Raw genomic sequence first — 14,374 nt, 5'->3', positions numbered from 1 at the left:
TAACATCAAACAAAAAACACTAAAGCAAAAAATTAAACAATGGGAAGTTTTAGAATTAGAGACAAAATTATAATGGCCAGATATTCTCAGGAAGATAGGCAGAACTGAGTTTCTGGATCACTTTTTTCAGGCAGCTCCTATCCTTTTGCAAGGTGGAAAGACCAGGATTCATTTAAATGTGCAGTAGCAGTTACAGGTGAAACATGCTGAAGGCAACGGGCCTGTTCAGTGACCTCAGAAAGAAGAGCACATGGCAGACTGCAAAGGGTCACCCCATGAGCACATAGAGACGTCTAGAGGGCGTGCTGGCTCTAAAGGAAAAAACATAAATTTGAATAGAACACTGTGAACGACAGCCATCTCTGCCTTTTTCTTTTCTGTCAGCACGTAGCAGAGACTTCTGTTTGTATGCTGCATTCAAGTTCCCAATGTTTCCTTTTTTAGGTCAAAAAGGGGAGAGTTGCCTTGACTGTGACATAGACGGAATCCGAGGGCCTCCAGGGCCACAGGGACCCCCAGGAGAGATAGGTAAGACCTGTAATGTGAAAAGGATCCGGTCAAAATTGACTTCAGTGGTTTGACACCTTCACAATGCAACTACATCCTACTCCATTAAGAGACTTATCCTTCAGCGTTTAAAACTAAAGAATAGTAATGAGAATTTTAAGCCATGCTTTCAGGATGTGTCCTCATTGTTGAAAATTATCAAGATGGTCTATAATCTTGGGGTGGTGAAGACTACCTAAATCAAGGATAGTTACGTAAGTGTTCACTCAGCTCCATACGTTTAGTTGTCTCAAAAGAAGTTATTAGGATGCTTTTCCTGAAAGTGGTGTATGGTAGAAGGAGGGGCCAGGTAGCACTCCGAGTTCTGTGCTATTTGCAAGCGTTGGAGGTCACCTTTTCTCTTTCTGAACCCATCCTAGGACATTTTAGTTATTACTCTCTTGAGATTTTTTCAAACATCCATCCACTCTGTGTAAAGACCTTTATGCTTTTGGATCTTGAAAAAAGGTTTTGAGTTATTAGGAATGATGTATTGCATTTCTGTTCTCCGCTCCCCTCCCCCCCTCAACCCTGCTTCTGAAAGGTTTCCCAGGACAGCCAGGAGCCAAGGGGGACAGAGGTTCACCAGGAAGGGATGGTCTGGAAGGACTCCCGGTAAGTAAACCTACTTGAGTTCGTATACGTATTAGAGGCTGCAACCCAACAAACAAAGCTGGATTTTTTTTTTTTTGTATTTGTGCAGAAATGGCTTCTGATGTATCTGGGGGCTGGCGAAGTGTTATTTTGCCCAGTAGTCTAGAATTTCTACAGCATTTGACCCTTGTCATTAGCTCGTGTGCGGAGCACCGAAAATGAGCAGCCCTGTTAAATCCAGAACGCGTGTCTCAACTGCTGTTCTTCTCGCGCGGCCAGAATTCAGGTGCAGCTTCTCTGTGTCCAGGTGCAGCCTGCTGGTGGTGTGTCCCCTTCCTGCAGGGTCCCTGTGATTTCTTGAAGCAAATGGTACCACCAAGAGTCACTTCTAAGCAGCTACCATATAGGATTAAATTGCTGTCTTTTTGTGTTACTTTTGCTCTTAGAAGTTGACATCATTTCAGAAAATCCAAAAACTTATTAGTGAATAGGTTTAGCATGGATAATTTTTTTTAAAGAGATCCAGGATCATTGACCTATTTTCCTCTAGGTAAAAGAAATAGTTTTTTATTCTCCTTCTTAGAGATTTATGTTTCACAAATCCCTGCCACCAACATCTGTTATATAGGTGCTTTTTTGGAATCTATAAATGACATCTTTCAGTTAAAACACTAGCTTCTTAGCTTCTCTAGTTTGAAGAGAATAATAATAATCTTAAATATTGAAGGAAATTATTTCAAAGCTCTATTTCTAAAGCTTTTAAACCTGATGCCACTGTTCTCCCTGCATTTTCTTTGTTCTTCTAAGCTTTGAAAGCCATCTGCTACTAGTTTCTGTTGTTTCCGTCATCCCTTTTGTTTCCCCGTTTTTTTTGGTCAGAAATTTGAAGTCATGTCTTTAACATTATCTTTTTTTTTTTTGTATAGCTCTTTAAATTCTTTTAAGTTTTTTTTTTTTCTTTTCTAACATTGCTGAAAGCTTCCATAAGGGAGGGCTAGGGCAAAAGTTAGTTGCAATAGGAATGAAACAGCTGGAATTCAGCACTGGTTCTCTCCATTTGAAGTTAGATTTCGGGCGTTTGCTTTCCAGAACTTCCCTGGTGCCTGGGGAGCTGGTGAGAAGTTGCAGTTGTTTTAAATATTTCTAAATAGATGAGAAGTTCAGATAACTGGGAAACTTTGACTGGGGTGGCGATCAAAGAAAGAAGAATTTTGAAGGGAGCAGAAGAGGTTGCTTTTAACCTCTGTCTGTAGGCCTTTATCTGCTCAGCTTTCCTGGTTTACTTCCTGCTTCATCTCTGGCTGAAAATCAGCCTAGATCCCTCCTTTCCCCCAAGCCCAAAATCTAATAAAAATGGAAAAAGTTAGAAGAGGTGAGAGAGAAGGGTGACTCAGGAGAAATCAGGGTACTGAAGAAAATAACAAATACATATATTTAAAAAATATATAAATTCCCATGTCTTCTCCATCTGGAGTGCCATTCTTTCCATAGATGGAAAAATTTTCTAAAAGTAGACTTATGGATAAATAATTTAATATTGTTTGAAGCTATATTATAGCCCTTTGGCTTAACAGCTCAAAAATACACTCTTCTTATTTTGAATTTGTCCAGAGGCTAAAAGAGATACCTACTCTTAGCTTTCTAAGGCTGCCGTAACAAATCACTGCAAAATGGGGGGCTCAAAACAAAAGAAATTTATTCTTTCTCATTTCTGGAGGCTAGAAGTCCAAAATCAAGGTGATGACTGGGTCTTGCTCCCTCTGAAGTTCTTAGGGGAGCATCCTTCCTCACCTCTTCCAGCCTGTTGCAGCCCCAGGTGTTCCTTGGCTTATGGCAGCATACCTCCAGCTTCTGCCTCCTCCGTCTTCATATGGTTGTCTTCCTTCTGAGTCTATGTCTGTCCTTTTTTTCTAAGGACACCGGCCATATTGGATCAGGTCCCACCCTACTCCTGTATGACCTCATGTTAACCAATTACATCTGCAAAACCCTATTTCCAAATAAGGTCAGCTTAGGATTGAAACATCTTGGGGGACACAATTCAACCTGTAATACCCACTAATCCATAGAACATACCAGATAATACAATAAAACAAAAAATGGTGAAATGCTCTGACTTTAAATCCAAGTAGCATTTCTGTGAAATTTCGTTTTGAAAGCCAAGTGTTTGGTTTTGGGAAAGAATGACAGATACCAAAAGACTTGATTTCTGAGTGAGACAAGGAATGATAAGTTGATCAGAGAAGGTTCCATGGTCATCGGGGGCGATTAACTGAACTTTACTCTTCTTGGCTTTTCCCAGAATGGCTCCACTTTTAGAAGTGAACAGCATATTCCTTAGCTTTTCTTCAGTTTAGGTAGCAAATATTAGATTTTCAAGGCAGTATTCGATTCCTCAACATTTATCTTAAGGAGTGTGGATCAAAGGATTTTCAGTCACTTCGGATCAGGAAGATGTATGATAAAGAACCTGCATGAAATGTCCTAGAGTCACAAATGTCACTTTTACAAGGATCTAGATGTCTCCCTGAAATAAAAAGTACAGGTACCTGTGAGGATAATTATGATTACATTTTTTATAAATTATATTCTTCCACATATGATCATGTAGTCAAAAAACTTTAATTTCTAGGCTGTGAGCAATCACCACAAAATAACATGAGGAGACTTCTAGGTTGAGAAAATTATGCATTGGCTATAATTTCTTACATTGGTGTTTATTTTTTTATTGGTAAATATTGCCAATTAAACATCAACTTTTAAAACATATTTTTTGCTCCAGATATTAAGGACAGAAAGGTAGAAACCTTGGCCTCTATCCTCAAAACTCTTACAGAGCAAAGAAAAGACAGACATGCAGACAGGTTTTACTAATAAAGAATGGTAACTTCTGTAACGAGGACTGCCCAAAGTGCCATGGAAACACAGGAGAAGGAAAGGCTTCACGGGGGAGTCTAATTTTAGCAGGGGTTTGTTGTTGTTGTTAGGTGCCATCAAGTTGGTTCCGACTCACAGCCACCCTACGTACGAGAGAACGAAACACTGCCCGCTTCTGCTCCATCCTCACAGTCGTTGTTATGGTTGAGCCCATTGTTGCTGGGATTTAAAGGATATATAAAAACATCCGTTGCTGTCAAGTCGATTCTGACTCATGATGACCCCATATGTTACAGAGTAGAACTGCCCTATAGAGTTTTCTTGGCTGTAGTCTTTATGGAAACAGTTTGCCAGGCCTTTTTTTTTCACAGAGTAGCTGCATGGGTTCGATCTGCCAAACTTTAGATTAGCAACCAATCGTAAACCTCTTCACCACCCAGGCTCCTTAAGGACGTGTGGGGACTAATGTTAACTCAAGAAGTAAATCTAAAAACACCACAATTCCTTTCAGATTCAAAAGTAAGATTATGTGTTCACTGGAATTTACCTCAAAGAATGAACTTTCTATGATCCTCTGCCAATTTTTCTGGTGGGTGGCTCTTTGGAATAATTCGTTGCCATTTCTGGGACCACAGCAAACAGACTGGGCTTCTTCTACCATTCTTGAGTAGGTCTGAATGAAATGTCCTGTGCTAGAGGTCAGGATCAGCTCAGATCAGCTGTAGTGCAGTCAAACAGAACCTTCTGCAACGATGGAAATGTTCCGTATCTGTACTGTCTAATTTGGTAGCCAGAGCCCTGGTGGCACAGTGGTTAAGTGCTCAGCTGCTAACCAAGAGGTTGGCTGTTGGAATCCACCAGCCGCTCCTTGGAAACACTGCAGGGCAGTTCTACTTTGTCCTGCAGGGTTGCTATGAGTCGGAATGGACTCGATGGCAACGAGTTTGGTTTTTGGTTTGTCCACATGTGGCCGAGTACTTGAGATGTGACTAGGGTTGAGACTAAGGAAACTGAATTTTTAATTACTCTTAAACTTTTACGTAGTATTGGCCAGTGCAGAGAGAGAGGAGTTGCTGACTCTTGATGCTTCTAGAAGGGTGCTGGATGGTGTTAGATGCGCATCCAAGTGGTGTCACTCCCCCAGATTTAGCATAGGAAGGCCAACTGCTCCCATTCTTTAACCTGCTTTGTTTTAGCTCTTGGAAAGCAATATGGGCAGAAAAATAAGTCAGCCGCATCTGGGTTAGTCTTGAATTTGCCATTTGTTTGACTTTGAGCAGGTCACTTAGCCTCTCTGTGTCTCAGTCTCCCCATTTGTCTGATGAGCACATTTGACTAGGTAGCATCTGACTTTCTTGAGTGCTCACATGATGTGGTAGATGAAGCCCAGGCTCTGCAGCAGAAATGCGTGACTGCATTCCAGCTCCAGCACCTGCTGCCTGTGTCGTCTGGGAAAAATCACTTCACCTCACTGAGTATCGATTTCCTCATCGGCTAAATGGTGGTTATAGTGTTCCAAAGTCTCGATCAGGACTGGAGATGATACAAAGGATCATGACATGACATGTTAGGCATGGGATAAACGACGGCTGTTTTTTTAACTCAAAAAATTGTATGAATTTTGAAATGTTTCTGGTCTTCTTTCCTTGAGAAGCATATGTTATACATAGAAATACAGAAGTATGTGTATGTCTGTGATGCACAGATGTATCCAAGAATATTTTGAGAGGGAGTTTATGGAAAGGAATTCAAATTACGTGAATTGTGCAAGAGTTTGAATTCTGTCAAGTTAGCCAGGTGAACTGAAGATGTTGATTTCCCAGGCCTAAGAGAACAAGTAATTGGGATGATTATTGAAACCCTTGCAATTTTCCTCTCGAATCTGACCCTCAGAGTGACTAGAGGAAGAACTGTTTGCGAGTGTGGGCATCCCTTACAGATTTTACTTTCCAGGAACTGAAAACGTGTTCTAATGTGTGTCTGTTGTGGAATAAGTCAATTCTATTCTACTGCTGTTCATAATAAGTATAACCAAAAGCCAGGCCAGCTGCCATCGAGTCAATTCCAACTCATAGCAACCCTATAGGACAGAGTAGACCTGCCCCGTAGGGTTTCCCAGGAGCAGTTGGTGGATTCGAACTGCTGACCTTTTGGTTAGCAGTGAGCTATTAACGGCTGTGCCACGAGGCTCCATAATAATTTTAGAGCTGGCCAGATATTCACTTCCAAGAGCTTCCTCTTTCAGTCTTGCCCTGGAAGTCTTTATCTCCTCTGGAATAGGGGTATGAAAGTAAAAGGAAACCTGTGGAATTTCCATAGTCACCACCACCACCACCACCACCAGTTAATGTCAAGTTGATTCCGACACATCGTGACCCCATTTGTGTCAGAGTGAGCCTGTGCTCCATCAAAAACCAAACCAAACCCAGTGCTGTCGAGTCGATTCCGACTTATAGCGACCCTATAGGACAGGATAGAACTGCCCCATAGAGTTTCCAAGGAGCACCTGGTGGATTCGAACTGCAGACCCTTTGGCTAGCAGCCATAGCCCTTAACCACTGCGCCACCAGGGCTTCCCTGTGAGCTATAGGGTTTTCAAAAGAATTTCTGAAAGTGGATCACTAGGCCTTTCTTCTGAGGCACCCCTGGGTAGAGCGGCACCTCCAACCTTTCAGTTAGCAGCTGAGCACGTTAACTGTTTCCTCCACCAAGAGACTCCCAATACTGTCCAGACTTAGAAATAACATCACTGTTCCCAGCCGTCATTGACTCTCCTCCACCACATACACCCAGAAGCCATTTCTGCAGTTCCTGGACCCCAAGAGTCACACAATTGGTACCTCAACAAGAAAAGCTTTGCTGTTTTTTCTTCTAACGGTTGCTAACACCTTCTTGTAAATGTTTAACAGTAGTAAGGGGGAAGAAAGTTATCTGAGGACAATTCATTGGGTGCACAGTTAGCTGTGTGCCCAATGCCATTCCATTACTCTTTCCACCTCTAATTGGGTCTCTCTAGAATACCTAATAAATAAATTAAAAAAAAAAAGTTTTGTGAAAGAAACACTAGTAAGGTCAGATCAGAGCTGTGTTCACATAGCTATTGTCTTGCTTCTAAAAAATGAATGATGAGATCTAAACACATTGGCATTTTTTAAAGAAGGTGGCCTCTCAATTCTGATTTCATTGTTGACTGTGTTACCAGTCAAGCTGGTATGTTACACAGACAGATGTATTCTGTGGCGTCATGATGCTTTGTTGTTGTAGGGGCCACAAGGCTCGCCTGGGCTCATGGGCCAGCCAGGAGCCAAAGGAGAACCTGGAGAGATTTACTTTGATATTCGACTCAAAGGTGACAAAGGAGACCCAGGTTTTCCAGGACAACCTGGTATGCCGGGGAGAACAGGATCCCCTGGAAGAGATGGCCGTCCTGGTCTTGCTGGCCCCAAAGGTTCACCGGTATGTTTTTTTCCATACTTTGAATGTGCGTTGTATAAATGGGTCTGCAAAGAAACAAATTACTTGAATCATATCTATGTACTTTCAATAAATGATCTGAATTGTGACCATCATAAACGAATTTGTTCATGGGAAAACTCAAGTCTACAAACCTGGGTATTGGATGGCGCTGGCTTGAAGATGAGAAGATAATGGATCAGAGTCAAATGATGTATTGGGGGAACTAAAAAGGTTCAGATATGTTGGATGTGGAGGTGAAATTTAAAGTTAGTAGTGTTAAAGCAATCCTTTAAAAAAGATTCAAGATAGAAGTATCTTATTTTTTGAAGTAAGTCCTTGGGTGGGGAGGGGAAAATTATTTCTAGGCTTAGAGGGGAAAAAAAATTCTGGTTTTCTTTGTTAACCACCTGTTGACCTTTGTGGGAGGGTTGATGAAGTAAATGAATGTAAGCCAGTTGGACTCTAGTGCTTATTTACTGCAGATGGCTGGAAAATGTGATGTGGTTTGGAGTGGCTGGTGTGTCAGCTGATAAGGTCCCTCCTTCTTTTTTGTTTTTAGGGCTCAGTAGGATTAAAAGGAGAACGTGGCCCTCCTGGAGGAGTTGGATTCCCCGGAAGTCGCGGTGACATCGGCCCTCCTGGTCCACCAGGGTTTGGTCCTATTGGCCCAATTGGTGACAAAGGACAAGCAGGCTTTCCTGGAAACCCTGGATCACCAGGCCTCCCAGGTGAGGGGCAACAGGCAAAAGCTGCCCAAAGAACACTGGGTTCAGAGAGGCAGGAGACATGGCTTTGGTTTCAGCTCTTGAAGGAAGGAGGAACTATTGACAGTGCTGTTTTTCAGTTGTCTACCTTCTATAGAGCTACTAGGCTATCCAGACCCAATACATACACCTTTTAGATTAGGATCTTAACCTTTTTCATCTGCCAGAGCTGTGTTTACTTCAGTGATTGTAAAAGCCTAGTTGCCAGGGGTGTAACCTATAACAAATCTGTATTTACCATAATCCGTAGCTGAAGAATAACAAATTATGGATAACATTATGAAGAATGAGAATTCCAGAACACTTAATTGTGCTCATGAGAAACCTGTATATAGATCAAGAGGCAGTCGTTTGAACAGAACAAGGGGATACTGCATGGTTTAAAGTCAGGAAAGGTGTGCGTCAGGGCTGTATCCTTTCACCATACCTATTCAGTCTGTATGCTGAGCAAATAATACGAGAAGCTGGACTATATGAAGAAGAATGGGGCATTAGAATTGGAGGAAGACTCATTAACAACCTGCGTTATGCAGATGACACAACCTTGCTTGCTGAAAGTGAAGAGGCCTTGACGCACTTACTGATGAAAATCAAAGACCACAGCCTTCAGTATGGATTATATCTCAACATAAAGAAAACAAAAAGTCCTCACAACTGGACCAATAAACAACATCATGATAAATAGAGAAAAGATTGAAGTTGTCAAGGATTTCATTTTACTTGGATCCACAATCAACAGCCATGGAAGCAGCAGTCAAGAAATCAAAAGATGCATCGCATTGGGTAAGTCTGCTGCAAAGGACCTCTTTAAAGTGTTGAAAAGCAAAGATGTCACCCTGAAGACTAAGGTGCGCCTGACCCAAGCCACGGTATTTTCAATCACATCATATGGATGTGAAAGCTGGACAATGAATAAGGAAGACCGAAGAAGAGTTGACGCCTTTGAAATGTGGTGTTGGGGAAGAATATTGAATATACCATGGACTGCCAAAAGAACAAACAAATCTGTCTTGGAAGAAGTACAACCAGAATGCTCCATAGAAGCAAGGATGGTGAGACTACATCTCACATACTTTGGACATGTTGTCAGGGGGGATCAGTCCCTGGAGAAGGACATCATGCTTGGTAAAGTGAGGGTCAGTGAAGAAGAGGAAGACCCTCAACAAGATGGATGGACACAGTGGCTGCAACAATGGGCTCAAGCATAGCAAGGATTGTGAGGATGGCACAGGACCAGGCAGTGTTTTGTTCTGTTACACATAGGGTCGCTATGAATCAGAACTGACTCAATGACACCTAACAACAACATAGGCGAAGAATGCATGGACTGGTACTAAAAAAAAAAAAAATATTTATTTATTTATTTTAATTTTGTTTTTATTGCCCTAAATATCTTGAATTCTTATAAGGTAGGTTCAGTGTACACATGCATTGAGGCGATCATTTGATCCTCTGCTAAAAGCTAAATGCTGACACCCAGTGGATTTCTGAGGCAGCATATACACACCCAGATGGCTGGGCCAACGTCTCCTAGCAGGGAAAGCCTTGGTGATGGGAGGGGAGATTTTCCCGGGCTGTAGAAGATTGCACAAAACTAAACACTCTGGGGGCAGTTCTTCTCTGTCCTATAGGGTCGCTGTGAGTCAGAATCAACTCGATGGTAATGGGTTTTTATCCACCTGCACTGTTTTGGGCAATATATTGTCACACATTTATCATGTAAAGAAGGTAATTTACCACCAAGTCAACATAATGTAGGTCAGCCTCAAAGAAACTTAGGATTAGTACTGGCTGATAAATTGAGAGAGAACAGTAAAAATCCTTTTGGCAGTCACACTAGGCCATGTCACTTTTGTTTTTGTAGATTATTCAGATTTTTGTGACTCTGAAGAAATTCTTATATCAGACAAGCATCGAGGTCATTTTGGGCATGAATTTGGGGGAAAGGAGTTGCTTTCTCTGAAAGATTCTAGAAAAGTAGAGGGAAGAAATGGAGAAATATAGACTGAGGCTTCTCTATCTAGGTATGCTCAAGTATCATTTTTTTAAGGAGTCGTAAGAGGATATGGGAGCCCTTGTGGCGCAGTGGTTAAGAGCTTGGCTGCCAACCAAGGTCTGCAGTTGGAATCCACCAGCCCGCTGCTTGGAAACCCTATAGGGCAGTTGTGTTCTGTCCTATAGGGTTGCTATGAGTTGGAAACGACTTGATGGCATCAAGTAAGAGGATATAATACTATAGCTCACACCCTTATGTGTCTTTGTTCTTTTTTCCCAGGTCCAAAGGGTGAAGCAGGAAAAACCGTTCCTTTACCTGGTCCCCCTGGAGCAGACGGGTTTCCAGGGTCCCCAGGTTTACAAGGACCCCAAGGTATTTTTAGAATTTCGGCTTACCTGGGGATAAAATGTGAAAGCTCTCCATTTTTTCTTACACTGACCATTTGTTGTTCTCACAACAGGTGACAGAGGTTTTCCTGGGGCCCCAGGAAGGCCGGGACTCCCAGGAGAGAAGGGCTCTGTTGGCCAGCCAGGCATTGGATTTCCAGGGCCTCCGGGCCCCAAAGGTAAACCTATGGAACAAGCCTGACTGTGAGTGGGGCCATTGTGCTGGCCATCAGCCAACAGGAGCGCCAACTGGGCTTCAGTTCCCTGGCTGGGCGCCAGTCTCTCCTTTTGACCTCCCGTGAATTCTAGGAGAGGACGAGGAGTCCACAGATGTAGAGACACTGTGAAAGTCAGTGCAGGTGCAAAGTGGGTGTGTTTAGAAGAGTCTGTGCAGTTGTAAGAACAGCGATTTTGATTGCTTAATGCAGTGGATGAGACGTGGCTTCACAGTTAGGTGGCTTTGGCTAGAAAGAAGATAGGGCAGTCAGGGCCACGGTAAGATGCCTGGGACTACTGCCACATGCTGCGTTTGTTTAAAACCCACTCTCGAAAAGGTCCTCTCTGATGAGTGAAGAAAAAATACAGTCAACAGGGACCTATGGTTTGGGAGTCAGAGGGAAGGCCGAGGGGATGGGAGCAGGCAAAAATAGAGCCTCAGGGCTTTTCTCTTACTGAAAAGGCCCTAAGCTACAGAGGCCCCGAATCCTCACAGGGCATTGTCCTTTCAGAACATTACTCACTTCATCCTGAAAACTACAAGTAAGAGGGAAAACGTCATCCTTTTCATGGTTTTATAGGTCTGCTTAGCCTTGATGGACCCTGTGATTTACAGAATTGTCATGGAAATTGGCTCTAGGACTCAGAGGAAGGTGCTGTGAGCTCCAAAAGGGGCTTGTCTTTCCCATTTGATCAGGCATCCAGGCCATTTGCCCAACACTTGCTTAAAAGAATCCTGTCTCCCAGAGGTACTACCCCGCATCCGCTTTCATTTTCATAGACCTCTGCATGGGACATACAGGAGACGGCAGGTTTTTCCCTCTGAGAGTCACGTAACACGCACCACACACATGACTGCTTCTGTCTGGCTTAAGGGGCAGAGAACATTGATGTTCAAGAGGGCCAAGTGCCAAGGCCTGCTCCATTCATGAATACCGCCATATTCCATATGGATACCATATTCATATTCCGTATGAATACCACCATATTCCATATGAGTACCTTATCACTAATTAAGGACTCCTTAATTAGAGGCCCTTTGTCCATGCTAATAAAAAGTGAACAACAAAGTTACTTGGAGATATGGATGCTGGGTGGGCAGTTAGGTCTGTCACTAGGAGAGTTGCTCCGCACACAGCCCCATGGCGTGTTCTTCTCAAACTTCACTGCACGTTAGAACCACCTGGAGTTCCTGGGTGATGCACATGGTTGAGAGCTCGGCTGTTAACCAAAAAGGCGGTGGTTCATGTCCACCCAGAAGCACCTCAGAACAAAGGCCTGGTGATTACTTCCTAAAGATCCGCCATTAAAAACTCTATGGAGCAGAGTTCTACTCCGACACACGTGGGGTCACCATGAGCTGGAGGTGACTTGGTGGCAGCTGGTAGTGGAGCGTGAATAGCTTTTAAAGAGCCCAAAGACCAATTACATCAGAACCTCTGGGAGTGGGACCCCAGCATTTTTTAAATCTCTAGTAGATTCCGGAGTCCTGGTAGCACAGTGGTTAAGAGCTTAGGCTGCTAACCCAAAGGTCAACTGTTTGAATCCATCAGCTGCCCCTTGGAAGCCCAAGGGGGCAGTTCTCCTCTGCCTGTGGGGTTGCTGTGAGTCAGAACCGACTCAGCGGCAATGGGTTTGTTTCAGTTTGGGTTTAGGTGATTCCAGGGCGCTGCAGCCTAGTTTGAGAACCAGAGATTTAAAAGCTGTGCTTCTCAAACGTTAGTGTGTCTTCAATCAATTCACGTGGGAATCTGGTTAAAATGCAGGTCTGCTCTAGCGAGTCTGGGCCGGAGCCCGAGGCTGTGCTCGTCTAACAAGGCGATATCGATACTCCTGATCACGGACCGCACCTGGGTAGCAAGACTGTCAGCTACCCTTCTAGTCTACCAGTGCCAGCGTGCTGTGTTCTGGTTTGGTGGAGTAGCGCAGGAAAGGCAAGTTCAGAGAGAGGAGAACGAAAGAAAGAGGAGAATAAGTATGTGCGAGAACAGGAAAGGGGCGCAGGCTCTGGGAGTGGTAGCGTTGATACCTGTTGCGTCTTCATTTGGTCCACGTCCTGTGGCGCCTCCATGAGCAGGGTGGCCTCATCTTGCTCTTAGAGCCCCCTTGGAAGGCGTTCATTGTTGTTGACCCTCTTACATCTGTTCAGGTGCATATGGGCAAAAGAAGTGAAGAAAGTAGGGTATGGAATTAGAGTACTAACGATGGTGACTTTTCAAAACAGGTATCGATGGCTTGCCTGGAGATGTAGGTCCTCCAGGGAACCCAGGTCGTCCAGGATTCAATGGCTTACCTGGTAGCCCAGGTGTGCCGGGTCAAAAGGTGGGTACTGACAATGTCCTGGATTGCTGTCTTTTCCCTTATCCTTGTTATTAATTGGACATACAAAATACGTGTTATTACTCTCACAGGATATGTCGATCTGGTATGTTTTTGGTTTTTTTTTTTATGAAATAGCATAGAACAGAAAATATCAGAATACGTAACATGTAGTAGTAAGTCTTGTTTTAGGAATCATTTGTTTCAGTTTAATGTTTTGCCTTTGTGTATATTGGCTCTCATATAAAATATGTTTCTTATTATAGATGTAACAGACAAAATATGTTCACAAGCCACTGTTTTAAAGGACAACTGGAAAGATCTAGGGCAGGGTTTCGGAAGCCCGGCATTATTGATATTTTGAGGTGGATAATTCTTTGTTGTCTGAGGCTGTCCTGTGCGTTGTAGAATATTTAGCAGCACTCTAGCCTTTGCCCATGAGATGCCAGTGGCACTCCTCCCCCCATACACACACAGTTGTGACAACCCAAAATGTCTCTAGACATTGCCAAATGTCCTCAGGGGAAAAAGTTCCTCCCATTGAGAACCACTGGTCTAGTGTGGTGTCAGGTTCTCCTTGCCCTCAAATAAATATGGAGCCCTGGTGGCACAGTGGTTAAGAGGTGTGGCTGCTAACCAAAAGGTCAGCAGTTCAAATCCACCAGCCGCTTCTTGGAAACCTTATGGGGCAGTTTTACTCTGTCCTATAGGTTCGCTATGAGTCAGAATTAACTCGTTGGCAATGCGTAACAAGTAATCAGCTTGCTGATATTTAAAATTACCCTTGGCAAGTGTAAGTGACCGTAGGTTAGATCCTTTCCTGTTCTGATGGTGAGGAAAGGGAGTGAAGGCACTGGAAAGCATTGGCATTGAAAGGAGAAAGCACTGAAGGGCAATAGATAAGCTTTACCAATGATAACGTTGGGTTGGACCTGTTCGCTTTAAATCAGGAGAAGGCAGGTAAGAGCTGGGTGATTGTACGACTGCACACGGAGGCAGCTCTGCTTCAATGATTAAACCAAAACTTCTGTCCCAAGAGACATTCGAAATCAGGGCGTCCCTTTGCTGTGTGGCTGAGACGGCAGAGAAGCCTTCTCGGGTTTGTCCTTATGTAGTAAACCGTCCAGCCTCCCTTTATAATCCTCACTTGATTTAAAAACTGAGTGAACTGTGGTAGCACGTGAGCCACCTTAAACACGCAAGGCTCATGAGTTAGTCAA

The 14,374-nt window shown here is 43.4% G+C and overlaps 1 protein-coding gene across 1 annotated transcript in view; it reads left to right on the top strand.

The window, feature by feature from the left end:
- The window catches only part of COL4A1 (collagen type IV alpha 1 chain), a 172,941-nt gene that overhangs the window by 127,670 nt on the left and 30,897 nt on the right, over positions 1-14,374 (top strand). The window contains exons 23-29 of the mRNA XM_049867355.1: positions 445-528; positions 1,091-1,161; positions 7,282-7,473; positions 8,033-8,201; positions 10,513-10,605; positions 10,694-10,798; positions 13,060-13,157. Coding sequence (XP_049723312.1) covers positions 445-528; positions 1,091-1,161; positions 7,282-7,473; positions 8,033-8,201; positions 10,513-10,605; positions 10,694-10,798; positions 13,060-13,157 — 812 coding nt within the window. The remainder of the gene's footprint in view (positions 1-444; positions 529-1,090; positions 1,162-7,281; positions 7,474-8,032; positions 8,202-10,512; positions 10,606-10,693; positions 10,799-13,059; positions 13,158-14,374) is intronic.

This window comes from Elephas maximus, chromosome 23, assembly GCF_024166365.1.
Source record: "Elephas maximus indicus isolate mEleMax1 chromosome 23, mEleMax1 primary haplotype, whole genome shotgun sequence".
Lineage (NCBI taxonomy): Eukaryota > Metazoa > Chordata > Mammalia > Proboscidea > Elephantidae > Elephas > Elephas maximus.
Note: the sequence above shows the minus strand (reverse complement) of the source record. Positions and strands in the feature narration are given on the sequence as shown.